Raw genomic sequence first — 20,183 nt, forward strand, 5'->3', positions numbered from 1 at the left:
CTCCTTCCTCCCCCTTCCGCCTCGCGCTCCTCCGTATACCTTCCCCGGCCCCGACGCGCCTCCCCCTCTCCACCTCCAGCTGCCCTCCTCCACCACGACGTTCCACCTCCTCCTTCCTCCCCTTTCCGCCTCGCGCTCCCCCGTATACCTTCCCCGGCACCGACGCGCCTCCCCCTCTCCACCTCCAGCTGCCCTACTCTTCTGGCGCTCGCTTTCCTCTCCCAGCTCGGCAGCCCCCGACTTAATCTGGCCATTTTCACAGACTGGGCATGTACGCTTACGCGTAAAAAAATGAGCGCCGCGAACGCCTCCATTCCACAGTGTTCGTTAACTTAATTGACCAAATGCGCACGAAATAACACAGAGTACGTTGTGTCTGCGAACGATTTATTATTTGTTGTTACATATACATAGGCAGTCCCGTGCAACAATTCATTCGCTCTATAGTGAAATTTCAGACATATTGGTATAGTATACCATACCTGGGGGCATACTAATTTCCGAGAAAGACTATGTTATGTATTACTGCTGTTAATAGTGGAATATTGCTATGACTGGTCCCTGCTTCGCACTGCGACTTCGTTTTCGTTTTCTTTGCCAGGGAACATATTTATTTTTAACGCTGTACGTTGCACTTTATAAGTTCTGTCGGTTCGCCCAACTCCAGGCTGCCACAAAACACATCCGCCTCCCTCCCTCTTCCCTATGCTCTTCTGGGGACAGAGGTAGTGCAGGTGCAAGAGGAGGAAGGGGGGGGGGCGTCGCCGCTCACATTAGTGGCATGTAGAGGACGGTGAACACGCATCCCCACGTGTTGCGCTTGCCGACGTCGTCCTTGGTCGCTTGTTCCGATCCGCCGCCGCACAGGCCACACACACAGCGGCACATCAGAACCAGCAGACCCATCACGGGTACCAGCACCGCCAGGATGGCGCCCACCAACACCACTGCGAACATGCTGTTCGTGGCCGTTACCACGGACCAGACCTGGGCGCAAGCATGCCAGGGCTGACTGATGACAGCTTTACAGTCGTGTTCTTGTTTTCTTTTCTTTTTGTAACACGAAGGTATATTACGCCGGGACGCACCCGAAGGTTTGTCCGGTGTACGTACGGCACGCAATCGTCATCATGCAAATCCGCTAGATGGCGATGACTATGCCTACCTAATGGTTAGTATAATAGGCATCTAAATGTTAGGAAGGGTTGGCTTGTTCGAGTAATTGTGCTCTCCAAGACGCATATATTTTTTTGGAGTGACGATATTGAGCTATCATTTAATATATCGCTGCATGGTTTCGCGGACAATATATGCCTGTACGCCTAGACATCTAGGAGGGTAATAAAGGTGGTAGTGCTTAAAGTGTACTTGAGGTCATATTTTGTCGTTTTGCGCCTACCTAATAGTTAGAAGTATAGGTTAGAAAGGCTTGCTTTATTCAAGACATTGTTATCTTTATTAGGCTCATTACATGTTTCTTGTAAATAAATTATCTAGGTGTCCTTTTATCACTGACTAATCTCATGGACAATATGTCCGCCACCGTGGCCACCTAGAAAGATAGTAAAGATGGCCGTGCTAAGTGTCTCCCTGTCAATCTCAGTCACCGCTTGGCGTCGCCGCAGCTGCTCAACTTTGAACCTACCCAGCTTTGATATCTGCGCCGCTGTCGGCTTAGGCTCAACTGGCCTCCTTAATGAAGCCCTTGGGCTCGGGAATAGCAGGTGGAAAGAAAACTTGTCGCAACAAAGATTAGTAAAAGGCGATTGCAGGTATGCTGGGAGAAAAGTAGGGAGACAATGAAGGACAGAGGTTGCAAAAACAAAAGTTCCTAATAAAGGTTCAAAAAATCGTTGCTGGGAATTTGTTTATCTGTTAAAATATAGGCAAGACATTAAGCAAAATAGAGAAAAAGGAGCTTGGTGGCGCAGCTCGTTGCCCCGTTCCTAAAGAGACACCCACCCATCAACCCACTCTTCCATTCACCCATCCATCCACAAATCCATCCATCCACCCACTCACCACCCACCCACTCATCTATCCACTTCCCACCCATCCATCGATCCAGCCACCCACCCTTCCATCCACCCATCCAACCATTTACTCATCCATCCACACAACCATCTATTCCCCACCCACCCACCCATTTATCCATCCACCTACCTACCCATGTACCCATCACCCATCCATCCACCCACTTATCCATCGAACCATGCACCTATCCAACCACCCATCTATCCATCTATCCATCCATCCATCCACCCACCCACCCACCCACCTATCCATCCACCTACCCACCTATCCATCCAGCCACCTGCCTGACCATCCACCCACCCACCTACCCACCTATCCATCCAGCCACCTGCCTGACCATCCACCCATCCACCCACCCACTTAACCATCCATCCATCCATCCATCCATTTGAACTTGTGTATGGGCGAGCGCGCGATGGCGTCGCCGCGCTACCGACGTGCTCTCACCACGTACACATTGTCCGTCGCGTCGGATATAACTATGATGCCTGGCAGCCTCTGGGGTGTTTACGCTGAAAAGAAACAATGCCCTCGCGTGCTTGCTGCCACTGTGATTGCTTCGCCCTTCGAGTGAAACTGTGATTAATAAAAGGCTTCACACTTGTGCTGCTGTGTCTGCGAATGTACAACACGCAGACACAGAACACGCGTTTCACTGTCGTGCTGCAACCAATTCCTATAAAAGAGGGAACAATCAATATTTTTTTTTTTTGCTTTCGTACAGATTAGTCGCACAATGAAACCTGTGGCGAAATTGGGCCTATACTCACGTGGACTGCCCGATGGGGCGGATGTTACTTGCACGGGAAAGGACAATGTCCGCGAAGTTATTCACAAATATTGTTCAATTCAAACTTGAGCTTAAATCCTGGGCTTGACTTACAGACAAAGAAAAAAGAAAGGGCAATTAAAGACTGCAGGAGAGGTCAACCATACGTACGGTCGGTTTGCTACCCTATGCTGTGGGGAGGATTTTGATTTGCTATTTGTCTTTAACGCACATTTTTTATTTTATTTTTGCTTGCGCTTTATTGGTCTGATTTGCCAAATGAAATTACCGTGGTCTCGATTTATGTTTCGACATGCGCGCTCGTATCCTTTATGCAGTATTGTTTGGTGTCTCTACATTATTGGTTACTTAATTATGTTTTCTACCCCGCTAAATTCATGTCTTATATAATGCTGTTCTACTATTACTGTATCATGTTCTGCGTTCCATGTTTCTCTTTTTCTTTTTTTCAATATAGATGTCACCGCTCTGCCGCTTCTTGTAGGCAGCGGGAGCTGGTCAAGCTGCCAGAGTGCAGCTTTTACTCCCGCCATGCTTCATCTACAACACATGAAAATAAACACGTAATTCAATTCAATTCAATTTAGGCGCAGGAGAAGGGTTACCCAAGACTTTCGGCGCAATGACGTCGCACGCGAGACGGGAAAGAAATAACCGGCAATAACTTACGAATTGTACAGTGTCGTTCGCTGGCGGTAGGTCTGCAAGAGTAATGTGCAGTGTCAGCGTGAAGAAAAGCAAGACGCGGGGCTGTAGCCTCCTCAGACGCAAGAAAATCTCAACCACTAAATGTTTTTAAAGAGTATGTTATTACTACAAACTGTTATTTCTAGAACCTGAAAAACTACTTGCTTTATCGAATGGCAAGGGCATATGCGCGCAGCAACTTTTTTTTTTTTTGTGCGTGTACAAGAAGTCCATTTCTCCCGTTTGTCCATATAAAAGCGCCTTTTCTTTGTTTAAATACATAGACACAGGCTCGATATCACACGGCGGTTCATTGCCTTGAGTTACTCGGTCAGAAGGCTGTATTAAGAAGACGCCTTGTATCTTAAAGAGGCACTGCAACAAAATTTTGCACCACTTAAAAAAAAGCCTATTTTAATATAGTGTAGACAGAGATAAGCCTCCGTGCAAAATTTGATGTTTGAAATAGGAGTGGAAGCGTCATGAAACGCTAGCAAAAGCAGCCGTTATTTATAGCGAAACCGAAAGAAAAAATGACGCCGCCATTACCGCCTGCCGGAAGTGACGCATGACCTAGAGCGCGCGGTTCCTAGGCATGGACTCCGAGATGAGGTGGGCGCCCACGGCGCACGGAAAAATCTCTGAGGCGACGTGCTGGGACATGCGTCGTAGCGACGACCACGAGGTGCACGCATCGTCGGCTCAGGTGATGTTTAAAAGCTGCTAGCAAGAAAACTATACAATTACCAGCACTGCGGCTATGCCAAGATTCCTTGCGCTGAAAGACAGGCTTTTTTCCTCCATTTTAACAAAATTTGGCCTTATACGGTAGTGCGATAAGTTTCGTATAAATACTGCGAGTGAAATAATACTTGCGCGTTTCGTTACTAACCTCAATTAGCAGTCGTGCTAATTGAGGTTAGTAACGCACCAGCAAAGTAACTATATCCGGATAGATCTCTTATGCGCGAGCTAACTGTTCTTGATTTCTGGAAAAAAAACACAACTGCTCTGCAGGTGAGTCATGCCAGTTGGAGCATGACAATACGATAATAGTAGTTTTACGCCAGCCATCTTCTCGCTGTTTGTCGTCTCACATCTCACATATAATAATCATTTTTTCTTACATGTTGCCATCTGTGTAGTCTCATATGTCCCATCTAGCGTGCTGATCTGTGTACTAGTGTCATCTCTTATAACCTTATTCTAGCGTTCGACTCTCTTGTATTCTATGAAAGCTGCAGTCATGATGGCAGTAAGAATGATTCCCATAAGGACGTAAACATGTAAGAGTCTTTTTTTTTCAATAAACAAATTTTTTACAGCGTAAACATTAATTTTTTTTTTCGCCGTCCGTCATGATGCCGTGATACGTGGGCTCCAAAGCCATCAATGTTCTCAATAAACTGTGGCAAGAAACACCACTAAACTCTTAACACATAAGGCTTAAACCCCATGAGCGCGATTTTGTGCGCGACAGCGACGAGCGACGGCTTCGAGCGACGGATCGGGCCGTCGCGTGAACAGATCGCTCGGTCTTGTCGCGCGATCGCTCGGTTCTGCAAATCTAGAATTCGTCGCTCGTCGCCCGGAAGTGCTATGAGCGACTAGCCAATAGCGCGAAGCCGGAACTGGATGTACATAATTCAAGTACTTCCGATTGTCGCAGGGAACGAGCAAACGATTGAATTTTTATACGTGCAAGGATATGAACCTACTGCAAGACTTTCAGAAATATTTTATGCTGCTTTTTACCGTAAAACACATCAACTTAAGGTAATAAAGCACGCGTCGCGCTAGTTTCGGCGCCCATATTGCTGCCCTCATACCGGCGACACTGGGGAGACGTCGCTCGAAGTCATCGCTCGCATGGGGTGCAACTTGTAGGCGACGAGCGAACGCGACAGCCATCTCCATCGCGTCGCTTGTCGCTGTCGCGTGCAAGATCGCTTGCCTGGGGTTTATACTATATCATGCCGCCTGCCTCTGTGGCCTCAGTGTTACGCCCCAATATATTTGAACTCGTCATTTCCTGTATAACATTGAAAATTAAGGAAAGCCGAAGCCCACGATGGAAGACACTCGCTCTCGGAAGAATGCGAAAGCGTCGGTGACAAAGCTGCGTCACCTACCGGCAACAAAAGCCTGCGGAACGCAGTATCTGACAACATTATAAATATTCCTGCCGCCTGGCGACGAGATCGGGTGCTACTCAACGTCTAGTAACGTTGGCTACTACTATGTTCTATCTTTGCTTAATACGTGCGAACAACGCGGTGTTAATTGTGCGTTTTTCTTTTTTTTTTTTTTTTGCTGGTTGCAGGGTTAGGCAGTGCGAAGTGGAGTTCTTTCATGATACACATGCCTTGTAAACGTTCCACGCCGACTGTACGTTACCGGACAACGCGGTAGACTCTTTTTTCCAAGGCATGTCCTGCTGGCAATCTAATGTTAACGCGAAATTTTAACTGTTACCCTTCGTTTCAAAATTCACCTCAAACAAAGCTGCCTATTTCTTTTTTTGGCGATCGCTGAACCGACACATGAAATTCGTTGCAATTAAATGAAAATGCTAAATTATGTTGACTGTCGCGGAGCAAACTTCTTATTTCGACCTCCAGTTTACATACAAACATTGCAGAGCATCGATTTGCTAATCATTTTATAACTAAAACATGACATTATTAAAGATAAGTGCAACAGTGTTGCACACTATATCTATAACGATGTCGAAAAAGGAAAACTCTAACTTTTAAAAATTTGCAGTTTCGCCCAAAAGGCGAAGCACCGATTGCGATATCAAATTAGTAGATAGTTGTACGAAGTAAGGATAATAGTTTTATGGGCCGTATAAACTTGTAAACATTCTCTTACTAACCAAATTAACAATTACATAATGCGCAAGCCTGACTAAGAAACAGACATGCAGAGACAGCGCTGTCATCGTGCGTTTGCTTCTTTCTACGTCCTTGTTCAGTCGCGCTTACACATTCTTTCATGGATTCAAACCAACTGGCCTGTCAACGTGTTTGAACCAAATTAACCAGCATGGTGTCAAGCGCGCACAGGTAAACATGAACACATCTCGATCGATGAGCGCGGAAACTCGCTGTGAAAATTCTGGAATGAGGAATCGCGACAGCAGCAAGCTAATTTACCTTTATGCATCTCTCGCTTCAAAGAGAACGAAACGTCGAAAGCACAGCGCATATGAAGCTGCCGGCACTATGCGCGCACTCCAAACATCGCAGATCGCTTTGAGGATGAGGCCCACGCGGGCGCGCTTTGGCCACGTCGCAGATCGCTTTCAAGGCACACGAGCGCCGTCAACGCGTCCCTACTGCGCCCACCAAAGGCGTCTACTACGGCGTCCGTGATTCATAGAGTTTCTCACTATAACACCTAGAGGGGAATCTGGCGCCACCGTCTATGGGAGTTTCTTAAGGTGGCACCGTGCCGTCATGGGAATGACGGTATATGTGTCTGCGAGGCTCGTGTTGGCTGGTGTTGTAAGTGGCTTCGTCTAAAACGTGGATATGGCGACACAAATAACGCGTTCTCGAAGTAAAATCTCCACGAAATGTTTCCATTCACGCATATTACATCTTTACTCACCTACAATGCATGACCAAGCGAAGAAAAGCAAGAACAGACGACTAACCGTTTCAAAGCGAGCGCGAACCTTGTCGTCTGTCCTCCAACTTTAGCGGCCCGCTGACACTTTTTACGTAACATATAGTCGTACACGCAATAACAAGTTCTCATAGTTAAACAAAACATGTTTTCGCGTAATAATAAAGCTAAAACAGCTTTTCACGTGCTGTTTTTGTAGAAAATGAATCATTGTTACAGACGGAACGGCACTTGCCAAGCGCGTCTTCAAGGTTTGCTGTCTCTCCGAGAACGATGCCAATGCGAAGACACAATATACCGGCATTCCCATGCATGCCACAGCGCAGCAGCGCCAGATTTCCCTCTAGGTAATGTAGTGAGAAACTCTATGCCGTGATTCGCTTGGCCAACGCCGTAGTAGACGCCGCGGTTGTGTCCACTCTGGGCGGAGCGGCGGGCGAGGAGGAAATCGAGGCACCCTATCAGCCGCCGGAGAAGAACGCTCCTCCTCCCTCGCCTGCCGCCCACCCGCCTCGCGCGCGACAGGAGAGGGCACGCATCCGGGCATTGAGCCGGGTTCGCCGGCTCACCCTCACACGCTTTCACTCATACGGAACCTCACGGCGACGGCAGAAATGCGCCTGGAGTGTCCACATAATTGCTACTGCAATAATAACGAACATTGTCGCGCCTTATTAATATGTAAAACTTAAGCTTAAGGTATTGTTTACGCCCGAGAAAACCACAGGCAGTGTATAAGTGTGTCCGACGAGGCAAAAAATCGGTCAGGTTTAGATATCGTACATTACTTATTAAAACTTCATCTGTAAAGATGACTAAATGTATGAAAAACGCGAGGAGTCTAATAGGACTAAGTTTACCAGTTCTGTAGACTACATCTATCAATATATTTGTGTAAATATATTGAACTAAATATTAACGTGTCATCTACCCCTGTCATGATTTGTGCAACAATAAGATCACAATACAGGCGCGCCCTAATTAGTTCACCAATCAATCCGCCAAGTGCAGGTAAATTAACAAATATGTAAACTGCATCACGCCAGATGACGTCAGAAAACTCTGACAGAACGCAATAATTAAAATAATGTGACGTGTCCTGCCATTGCCCCGATTCGCAAAGCACTGTTAAAGGATATAAGCTCGTCTAAGTTCGCTCAGCAGCCAACAAATCAGCCGACTAACTTAACCAATTGAACAATAAACGAATCGTTTACTTCCTCATTACAGTGCAGCCACGGATGCGCGAAAGCGAGCTTTCTGGCTCTTTTTTTTACTTTCCCCCTCATGGCCGTCGCCGCCGCTGCCGCGGATGCGCTGAGGCGAGCGCCATCTGGTGCTGTTGCAACAAACCTAGAGGCGCGGGCTACGCGCATGCTTCGCTTTGATTGGTCGGCCTGTTAGGCTAGGGAACAGCTAGGCCGCAGCGCCCGTGGTCACGAAACCCGGCAGAGGTTCGCGAAGCTTCGCGTTTGAAAGCGAAGGAAAGCTTTGCTTTTAAAAGACGGTTAGTTTTGCCCAAAAGCGAAGCATTCAATGCGATAGCAAGGTTTATCGTTGTGCTGAAGGCATCTCGGAACATTGGCTTGCTGAGGAGCGCGCCAGTGATGCTGCACATACTATATATGACACCCAAGGAAGTTCAAATACAAGTTCCGGAGTGGAGATGCCGCCGCCATCTTACTATTACATGCGATGCATTTCTTCGCGTACATTTGCCGTTTGGAAATATCGATCTGTCTATATATATCTAGCCACCTACGTCTTGGTGCGCTCACTGTCGTTTCGTGAACTTAGTATGTACCACAATTGGCGTATAGTATGAGAAGGACATAAATGATGCTTCATGACACGCGCGCCATGGAGGTCATGAAACAGCCGCCTACGTCTTGGTGCTCTCGTGGTCGTTTTGCTTTGTACCAAAATTAGCATTGTAGGGCGTTTGGCGAACATATCATGCGTGTGATTTAGGTTTCAGGTGCTCCCGTGGTCGTTCTGCTTTGTACAAAAATTGGCATTGTAAGACAGGAGTCCACTCCATCGAGTTCAAGGTTGCTTCTGCGCCACAGCTTCCTTCATTTCGCAGTACACATCTTACTGTAAGACTCTCTTCATGTCACTGGTTTTTTAGAATGAAACTTGAACGCCGTGACACAATTTGCGGGAGATCACGGCATCAATGCTAACCACGTGTAATGTTTTGGCTGGGAACAGCGCGCTTTTATTTTCCGGTTACTCTAGCACTTGCACGAGCAAAACAAATGCGCTTAAATTATCGAGCGGACCCTGGCTGTCGCGGCACTCTTTCAGAGGTGAAGCCCGGGCATGCAGTGGCTTCGCCTCTGGCCTCTGCTAGCAAGTTGCGAGGGCCGCCCCTCCAGAATGTCGGATGGCGCCTGAGATTCGACCGAAGGAAAATTGTTGCCACTGGTTAGCGTGCAAAAGAAAGGACAACACAATTTTAGCTCATTGTTCACCAAGGTGCGGTACGCTTACGTGCTGCTCGCCAGGAACGCTAACATGCGGGCGCGCAGAAGGCTCATGCCAGCAGTGCTCAAGCCCATAGAGTTTCTCACTATATTACCTGCAGGGAAATCTAACGCTGCTGCGCTGTGGTATGCATCTGAATGCCAGTATATTGCGACTTCGGATTGGCATGGATCTCGGAGAGCCACCGGACCCTTTGAAGGCGCGCCTGGCTAGCACCGTTCCGTCTGTCACAATGATTCATTTCTTACTGAAACAGTACGTAAAAAGCTGTTTAGCTTTAGTATCACACAAAAACATGTTTATTTAATTATGAGGACTTGTTACTGGATGCACAATTACGCGAAACCTAAAAAGCGTCAACGGATCGCTAAAGTTGGAGGACAGACGAAAAGATTCGCGCTCGCTTTGGGGCAGTTGGTCGTCTGCTCTTGGCTTGCGTGGTTATGCGCTGTAGGTAAGCAAACTTCATTGCAATATGTAACGTGGGTGAATGAAAACCTTTTGTGAAGTTATCGGTGTAGCCATATCCCTGTTTTAGACGAAGTCTCCTACAACACTAGCCAACAGAATTTTAAGCCTCGCCTTCCCATGACAGACACAGCGCCCCTTACAGGAAACTCCCATAGACGGTGGCGCCAGATTTCCCTCTAGGTTTTATAGTGAGAAACTCTATACTCAAGCCATGGCCTCCGAGATCCAACGCGGCGCGCGTTCCTCGCGCGCGGGGGTAAATCTCGGAGGCCATGTTCAAGCCAGAACGCCGCCTTGGCTCTGGCAGGACCGATTGAGCCTATATCGCAACGGCGCGTTCGCGTGGTTTCGTCGCTTTTTGAAGCCAAACGCACTTCGCGTCTTCGGAGGACTTCTAAAGCCTCTCTGCGCGCGAGTCGCGCATACGTCTTAGATTAGCACCGAAGCGCGACAACGCCGACGACAGCGCCGCCGCCGCAAAAGCGTCTCGAGCGTTTGTACAATGGTTATCGCATTTTTTGTTTTGTTTTAAATATCGACCAACCGGTCGTCTTAACGAGACCAACCTGCGGGAATGCTTGGCTCGGCCATGACCAAGGCCGCGAAGTGCTTCTGCATCCACGCGATGAGGTTGCGGATTCCGAACGTCTCTATACTCTCGAATTGCACACTCAGAACGGAAGTTTCGGTGAACGTGATGTTGGTCTTGCCTAGGCAAGCTGCGAACCAGCCAGAAAGAAGACGGGGAGGGAGACTGAATTGAAGCGCTTTGCGAGCCAACTGCAACGAAAATACTGAACCGCGTAGATATCCTAAATTCAGATATAGCGTGAATATAGAGCACCCTCCAAGAAAAAAAGAAAAAAAATGACGTTTGAAATAGGGGTGGGTGCGGCGCGAGAAGCTAGCAAAAATATTAAATTAAGTTATGGGTTTTCGCTTCGTAAAACCACGATCTGATTATGAGGCACGCCGTAGTAGAGGTCTCCGTAAATTTCGACCACCTGGGGTTCTTTAACGTGCACCTAAATACATGGGTGTTTTCACATTTCGCCCCCATTGAAATGCGGCTGCCGGGGCCGGGATTCGATCCCGCGACCTCGGGCTTAGAAGCCCAACACCAGAGCCACAAAGCAACCACGGCGAGTCGCGCAAAAATGTTCATTTTTGACACTGCAACTGAAAAAAAAATAGTTCGAAGGCGATTGAACGTCTAGTTCAACTCTACGAAAAAAAAAAGAACGTTTTCCTGGGCGAGTAGGGGGGTGACAACGGGGTGCGTGACTCGTGCGATTTATTGTGAGAGCCGCGCTGCAGCGACAACCTTTCATCGACGTCACGTATAGAGGTTGAATTGCCTTCCAACTTTCTGTTATCAGTGATCATCGTCGTCGTCGTCACAAGCACAATTTTCATCCTCATCACCATCCAGCGGTCCCAATTGTACATACACAGTGAAACATACCCAAGTTGGTGCAAGATTCATTAAAGAGCGACACATATGCAATGACGCATATCCAAGTTGATGTCAGTGAGGTTCGTTGAAGGGCGAGACATTGTGTAGTTATACCCAATGGCACCTACCCAATAAACCCAGGGGCATGCACCAAATGGCGCCCGTGGCAATTATACGTCGACTGCATCATCTCGGTATCGCCCATGAAAAAAAGAAGTAGCATTGTCGCCTCAAAAACGAAGCATCGACGCAATAGCAAATTTTCAGGCACCTACACGAAGCAAGGTTCGTAGTTTCATTGGTTGTGCAACTGCATGTAAACGTTCACTTCCTAATAAAATTAACAGGCATACTGTCGCGCGCGCACGGGCAAACACGAAGAAATGTCACTTCATGAGCCACGCACACTCGCTGACTCGAGCGCTGGCGTGGTGAAGAGCGGCAGCAGCGACCAGCGAACTCCCCTTCGTGCTGCCGCTCGCTTCGACGCGTCTCCGAAGCTGCGGATTGCGCGACCTCCGACACTACAACCGCGGAGGCGAGGACACAGCGTACACGAAGCCAACAGTCACATCTGCTCGCCTAGAGGCGTTGCACCCTGCCGCAAATCACATCCACGATAGGGCGCGCGCCATGCGCGAACACGACCCAGAAAGGGGACGCGCGCTCATACACCCCCCCCTCCCGACGTCCTGCGCGCGCGAGAGAGCGGCGCGCATCAAGCCACCATCCTTCTATGCTCTCTCTCACTCTCTCTCTCTCACCGCTTTCCCTCACACCCCTTGCATAAGGCGTGAGAGCGCGTTCTTATCGCAGTTGGATGTTATGCGGAATCTCACGGCGACGCCGACGGCGAAAATTTGCCTGGAGTGTCCACGTAATTGCTACCGCAATAAAAGGCTAGAAACAGGCGCCAGAAACAACGTGCCCGATATGGAGAAGTGCTGATAACTCGTCAAAGAAGACACACGCCTCAGAACGAAAACGGCATCTTCCTCTCTCGGCGCACGTCTAGCATGCGCGACCAACGGAGAACGAGCGGCTTCTCCGCACGGCTTCCGAGGATAGGCGGCTCCCGCAGCTGGAGTTACTGAAAAGGAGCTATATACTGTTAACTCTAGCCGCGGTGCGCTGAAAAAAAAAAAACAATCTCGAAAGCAACGTGCTGGGACTCGCGTCATACCTGCTAATCGCCACGCGCATGCGTAGTCTGCTTATAGGCGCTGTTTCAAGTCTGCTAATAAAATAATTAGACGAATAGCGCCCCTGCCGCGTTTGCCAAGATTGCTTCAATAATATACACTACTCGCTGTTACCGCTTACAGCCAAAGTGAAATTTCTTTGAAAAAAAGCGGCCGTGGCTTAGCTTGGTTAAGCCTGGTGATTGCGAAGCAATAGTGTACACAGAGGAGTTTACACTATCCCTGTTCAGACAATTATCCCTGTTCAGAGGAGTGAGATGTATCATTATCGACGAGGTCAGCATGTTATCTTCGGACCTGCTTCGACAAGTGGACCGGCAGCTTCGTGAAATAAGGCCGGACAGGATGTTGGAACCCTTTGGGGGCTTCGATATCATTCTATGTGGAGACATGAGGCAGCTGCCGCCCGTTAGAGCATCCGAGGTGTACAAGCGGCCAAAGTCGTGTGGAGCCGTGTATAACACAGATGTTCTACCGTGGCATCACCTGGAATACTTCCCCCTAACCCAAGTTGTCCGCCAAAGCGACGCAGTCTTCTCAACTCTCTTAACCAAGATTGGCGATGGCACGTTGTCGCCGAGCTGCATACTGGGCACGCCGCTTAGAAAGTCGTTCTTCTCGTTCTTCTTCCGTCTCCGTAGCTCGCTGATGCTTCCTCTTTGCATTCTGCCGAGCTGCCTTGTTCGTAAGCACCATCGTAACATCTGGCTGTATGACTGCCTTGGCGAGAGGAGCGGAGCTGTTTTATACAGCTGGTGTGACGTCACTCTGACCGTAGCGCCTCTGGTGAGAGGAGCGGGAGTTAGGCCGCCGTTGGTGGCTACCGCCTCGCCTCGCGACGGCGTGAGATGGGGCCCCGTTTTTACACAGCTGGTGTGACGTCACTCTAGGTCACGTGGTGTGACGTCACGCAGCGAGGTCACGCTAAAGGTCAATGGTGCCTACCACCGCCTCGCCACGGAACGGGCTGAAGTGCGACCTAAAGTAGTATTGCTTCGCAATAAAAACAACTTTCGTGTGAAAGGTGTTCACCATCGTTACCGAAACAAGACAGCGGTCACAACAAAATGGGGACCTGATTTCGCCATCAACAAGGGGGAAGCCTCACCCAAGGTGCACGCCGCTCTTCAACGAACGTCTTTGACGCCAACTTGGGTAACTATAGGTAAGTGCCACTGCGAATCTGCCGCTCTACTATGACGAAAAAAGATGCCTTAAAGTTCTCCGACGCTGGGCAGAAACAAACCCACGTGACAAGACTTCATCAATGACAGCAGCCCGGCGCATTAGCCGGCTGCGCCATAAATGCACTGTGGGTGTGCCGCTCTTCAATGAACCTATCACCAACTCTAGCTGGGTCACCGATTACGTGCCACTGAATGTGTGGGGAGCGAGCAAACAATTCTCAGCGTTAGCTGCAGGCACCGCTCGTTTCCGAGGCTACTCGGAAACGAGCGGTCCCCTCGTAGATGGCGCAGCACGTCCGTAAAGAAGCACGAGAGAGGGGAGCTCGGTTGCCGCGCATGAAGATTTTCTCGGCGTTTGCACGTACCGGTGCGCCACGCATCTCAGAGGCCACGCACAGGCTCCGCGGAGGCGGCGGCGCTAGATGGCGCCACCTGTTTCTTAGGGAAGCGCAAAGGAGGAATCCCGCTGCAGGTCACGTCTCATACGTGTCTCGTTTTGACGGTTGCAATTCGCCGTGTCGCTATATGCTGATTCAAAGCTAACGCATTACCGTCGACAGTAATAGTGAGATGAGTTCTGCCACACTTTTTTTTATTTTGTCTATAATGGGAAGAATTTATAAGCTCCCTCCACGTGTTTCCTTTCACGCCAGCCGTAGTCATGGTGGCAGCCCACGCCAGACCCGCGACTGGTGGGCGCGGGTGTTTTGAGAGTGACGTCAAGCGTTATCTCCTTCACCTTCAGTCGTGCACAGCTGGTGTTGCGACTGCTTTAACGGCGCGTTGTGCTTGCGAGTGGTCCATTGTTCTCTGTATTGCCGATGTATTGTGTTTGTACTCCAGATAAAGTTGAGGGCGTTAAGCGCTCTACTAATTTAGTTGTGGAGGTTCCTGTTACACTTGTGTATAAAATCCGGAGCTCGGACGTGATGCATTACTCTGGTTCTAGTGGAAAACTCAAATCACGTAAACCTCGTCGTGCTGCTGCTAAAAGTTTTCGCAGGACCAAGGAGGTTAAAGGAAAACTGCTGCAGTGGTAGCTCCTGTAGCTTCGTAACAGGAAAGGTGAAGCCGATGCTTGCCCCTCCTTCACCTAAAATAGAGCCTTGTTGGGTGATGTTTGCTTACAGATGAAGTGATTTGGCTCTGTTATTGTTATGCTAGGCTAATTAGAAAACAAAAGCTGGTTCTTCCCAACGAAAATAGTAATTTCTTCTGAATATTGATGACTTTCTCCACAATACAATATTCCAATGTATTCAAATTTCACTCTAAAACAAGTAATACAGAGGTAGACGTAGATAAGTATGTCGGATAAAACAGGCGATGATAAATCGAGGAGGTTGATTAACTCATGGGAAGTGTGCGAAGAGCGCTTCATTATCTTTATTTGTAGTTCTATCGTGCCCCTCCTGTGCGGCTTCACCTTCGGGACATAGTTTCCACTGCAGCAGTTTTTCTTTTACCTCCTTGCGCAGGACCGCAAAAACGCAAGCCTCGACACCAGCGACCATGCCTGGCAATGCAGAAGTGAAGTACACCGCCAAGCGGTAGCTTTAAAACATTTAATCACACGCGGTATGCGCCCGAATTCTTCCCATTGCCAGTGATTCCCGCATGGCAAGATTTATTTATTTTAGTCCCCTCCATGTGACGTTAAATCACAAACATACGTACAGTGCTCACGAAATGAAACGCGTCAATTTAGGGCTAACTAACGCGCACAATTTCGTTTCCAGCGGCCGCATTTCGCGTCACATCGACGTAATTTTGGCACGTACACTTAGACCGGAGTCCGCGTCACCTTTGGTGACCAGATTCCTATAGCGACATGACATCGCACTATCGAGTACTTTTGCACATATGCAGGGTTCCGCTAAATGCTCCCCTGTCGCGTTTCATTCCGCGAGGAGCACTGCATACGTTCCAAATGCGTTTGCGTATACTTGGCTCGATAGCTGCCTTTCCAGCCTTCGAAAAAGAAAGAAAAGAAAAGCAGACTGTCGAGCGCCGTTCTCCGAAATTCGAACACACCGCATGCGTATATACGCGCTGCAGCTGGTGCACATTCCCAACCAGCGCGTATACAGCTGGAGTGCCTCACTCTGTGCTCCACCAGCCGGAACTGGCGCCTGCAGGCTGGTGAGTTGAAGGAGCGCGACCAGGACCGTGGCCCGCCTCCGGCCAGGGTCTCCAGGGCCACGGCTCATCGCTGACGCTCGCCGACGCTCGCCGACGCGTATAGCGGTGCACTGGCGACGTCCGGGGATCCGCGCTGCGCTTGCAGGATAGACTGCGACGCAGCGCATCGAACACACAGTTCAGTGCGATGGCATTTGTAAGAACCATTAAACGACATTCGGCATCGTGAGTTATCATAAAAAAAAGCTCTGGGAGAGGAGGAGGCGTTTGAAAGCGGAGCCATATGGGCCTGAGGGTGAGGAGGCGGCAGGCGCAGGCGCGTACGTCAACGTCACGTGACAGCACGGCGTACGACCTGCTCTGTCGCGACCTGTTCGGCGGCTTGAATGCCAACAGCTGCCTCGCCCGATACGCTGGATTCAGGACGTCACTTTCTGGAGTGTTCGAAGTTGAGCAGATAATTTCGCATATATGCTCTTTTCTTTTTCTTGTTTTCTTTTTCATTTGTTAAGACCATACGGCCTTTTTCTTTTTTTTTAAATAGCCCGTGGCAGATAGCGTGAGTTTAGTCCTTGAGCTACATTACTCGAAGCGGCTGACATTACGCGCGCGAGAAATCAATATGCATTATCGAGTAATTAACAAACCATCGCTAATTAACGTGCTGTCGATTACATTACCGCGCACACTGCCATTTACAAATTGCAGTCGGTGACATTGCAAGGCATACCCACTAGGAACGACTTCTAAGGATCCCGCGTGTTTGGTTATATGCGCCTTGAAACTTGCGGTGAAAAATGCGACAACGTTCCGCTTCATTAGTTTTTTAATAAAGCGCCACCTTATGCACCAAAGTACAAAATAACTGGAACGCTCGTAGCAAACTCTGGGAAATAATGTCTTGAAACTGGTGTCATCCTCAAAATTCGCCAGTGGATACGCCTCGCGAACTGGCTACAAATGTGTATACATGTGCCGCAAAATAATGAAGCAATATGTTAATTAGTAACCTGTTGTTAATTAGTAGATGATGTATTCCGATTCCCCGCGCGAGCAATGGCCACCCCTACTCAGTGACTAGCGCTATGCTACCCGCCACAGTCGATTAAAAAAAATCTGTGTTATCTCAAAAACAAAAAGAATAACCGGCAGTATAACCTGCACTTTGTGCATCTCAATGCGCACTTTTGAGCCTCCTATGTACACAGCACACGTGTGTTGTCTAACTCCTACGCGCGCTGGCACGTTTTGCAATGGCCTGCAAGGCGTACCGTGCGCAACTGCAGGCGTTGCAATATGGGTCCCCCAGTGTGCGTGCGTCCTCCCCTCCCGACTTAATTATTCGTGATGCCTCCCGCACCGCCGAGTTTGTTTTGCACACAGTCGTCCCATAGCAATGCCGTTATCTGAAGTCGGGTGCGTACCTCAAGCGTAGGCGCCCCCCAATAACGGGCACGCGCGCGATATGGACATGTCTGCACAGCGGCAGAGCACCGTCCCCACCGATCATCGGTCCAGAAGGCAGCGAAGGCACTTTTGTGCTTTCTGAGAACAGTCTGGTTCGCGCGAGCGGCTTTGACTCAATGGCTGTCTGCGCACGACTCTGTACTCTCTCTCTCCCTTCTCTCTCTCTTCCCCTTTTCCCTTCGCCAGCGTAGGGTAGCCAACGAGGCTCTTGACTGGTTAACACCCCTGCCGTCCGTATATCCCTCTCTGTCGCTGCAGCAGCTGTGATTTTAGAAGGGAACGGGGCGACGTAGACGAAAGCCTCAGCCAAAGTCGCACTTACGGGCACGCCGGAGTGGGCCAACGGCGACTCTGTGACCGAGAACTCGATACGAAAGGGCGGAGCACGTCGCGAACGTGACCGGCCAGTCGAACGAAGGAGCTGCTTCTTGTCGTCTTCTTCTTCGTCGAGACGCGAGGACGTGTAAAGTTCTTCCTCGTCGTCTAAACCTCATCTTAAACTGCACGCGGGTGTGTCCTCGCTTTCCTTACTGAAAGCAGTGAAATAAGTAATATTAGATTTATATATAGATTTAAAGATACTTACCAGTAGGGGTAGCTGCGAGCTTTCGCTAAGAGAACTTGCTAAGCTCTGCGCTGGGGAAAGGGGAGAAGGCGAACGAAATAGGGATATAGGGGATGATCGCGGCAGGAAAATTGGTACGGCGGTGATGCTAGCACTCAATACAGCAGCGTATTAAAAAAGCCTCCAGGCTACAGTGCCGGGTCGTGTACGAAATTTCGCCAGGAACCATCTCAGGATCGTTGTCGACGTTAATGCTACTAGCATCAAAGCAGCGTACCATATTGAGTATCGATGCATGTCCCCCCCCCCCCCCCCGCGCGCGTAATGCATCCGTCGCGGTTCTAACCGTGCAGCTGGAGAAGGTGCGATGCGAAGCAGGGTGAGAGAGATCGTGGTGACGGTGTGCGCCCAGCGGGCATCATCGGCGCGCCAGCCCAATACCTGGCGTTGGGATGAAAAACTGGACGCAACTGTTTTATATTTTGAGGCAAAAGGAGTTAAAACTGCTACGAGTATCTGGACGCGACTAGGCGCGAACGCCCTGTAGCAGCACTTTTTAATGCGATAGCTTTAAGTGCGCCGGTGTCGCATAAAACCCGCTGTCGGCGTATTGCGTCGGGCGTCGTTTAGCGAACGATCGTTCCGAACCACAACCACGCAGGCCCTCCGCGTGGCACAGAGGCGTTACTGAACTATCTGGATTCCCCAAAGTAAGACGCGGGATTAAAATCGCAAAGTACAACCTAAACACAACCTACAGACATGATAGCGTCGGTCTGTAATTTGAGTACACCAGAAAACGTAATTCTGTTGCGCGGAAACGCAGAGATACACCTCCAATTTTTTAGCGTTTTCTGCCATTCATAGGGCGGCGCGCTGCGCTCGGTTCCTTGCGGCAACACCGTCCAGATGGCGCTCGCCTCCGCGCATCCGCGGCCCACGCAAGAGGCCGCGTTTCTACCAACAAGCTCGCCTTCGTGCATAGTGTTCGACGCCGGCGTTTCCCGTAAACGTTTTAGGGTTACGTAAGCTGCAGTTGCCGGGAAGCGTGAGAAGCAGTCAGGGATCTTTGAGTGCTATCGCGCTCCGCTCTAAAAAGCAAAGCTCAAGCGTCCTCCAAATCTTTCTGTAACATATGCAGCGTTTTCAGCTCAACACATTTTCTTGAAGGTGGCGCCTGTTCATCTGTGCCGTCGTCGTTATCTCGCATTTTGCCTGACGAAGACAACTTCCTCTTGTGTCGGCACGTACAATGCCCCTCGGACCAGTCAATAAAAGGGCCCGGGTCTAAGTACGATCACGACCAATGCGCACAGAGTTACAGTTTACTTATTCGCATGACAACACGCGCACAACTTTTACGGTTTCGCTCTTAATTGTAAGTGTCCATCGCCCGGAAATAGAGGCGCACGAATATTCGAAACTTTCAAACAATGAATGGAAGCGTCCTATTTGATTCAGTTGCCTTTCTTCCTAGGTGCAATTATTTTTCGAATAGCTTACGAATATTCAAAATCAATGTGTTTCATGAGGTATAAAATTAGAGCAAAAGTACACCCTTGGAGTAAATGCCGGGTGTTTCTACGAAGACATTAAGTAATATTTAAATATAACAGTTTCGAAATAAAAAAGACGGTTCCTCCGAAGACGTGCCGTCAGTAGTGACGTCCATGGGTTGACGGGTGACACGCTGTAGTTAGCCGCCCATGACCAGAAATCCATTAATTAACTTATAAACCATTAGTTCGATTGGGCTCATCGTAAGGATGGGCCGACTCGAAACCCAATGAGCCCACTCATGAGCGTGATGACGTAATGACAGCGGGCAGCCAGTGCGCTGGCTGACCGCTGCTGGGTGACGTAAGCAGAACGTCGTCTCGAGGGGCGTGGCTTTCAGCTCGCTGCAGCCTCCCAGCTTCGGTTTCGCGTGCTCTGATAGCCGAATTTCGTCGTGCCACCGTTCCACCAGTAATCACATTTTTTCCAGGTCTAAACGTTTACATGGCTTGTACTCGAAACCTAGCTTCAATTTCCCGATCACGATGAACCCGCTGAATCT

The 20,183-nt window shown here is 49.3% G+C and overlaps 1 protein-coding gene across 1 annotated transcript; it reads right to left on the reverse strand.

Annotated features, from left to right (window-relative positions):
• Nucleotides 1-214: 214 nt before the first annotated feature.
• Nucleotides 215-18,035, reverse strand: LOC142591021 (uncharacterized). The gene is made up of 5 exons (XM_075703397.1): nucleotides 17,882-18,035; nucleotides 16,055-16,243; nucleotides 10,672-10,824; nucleotides 3,494-3,525; nucleotides 215-987 (listed from the first exon to the last, which is right to left on the reverse strand). Exons 2-5 carry the CDS (start codon nucleotides 16,158-16,160, stop codon nucleotides 769-771), a joined length of 510 nt encoding a protein of 169 aa, XP_075559512.1. The 5' UTR covers nucleotides 16,161-16,243; nucleotides 17,882-18,035; the 3' UTR covers nucleotides 215-768.
• Nucleotides 18,036-20,183: the final 2,148 nt, after the last annotated feature.

Source organism: Dermacentor variabilis, chromosome 8 (assembly GCF_050947875.1).
Source record: "Dermacentor variabilis isolate Ectoservices chromosome 8, ASM5094787v1, whole genome shotgun sequence".
In the NCBI taxonomy this organism is placed as follows: Eukaryota; Metazoa; Arthropoda; class Arachnida; order Ixodida; family Ixodidae; genus Dermacentor; species Dermacentor variabilis.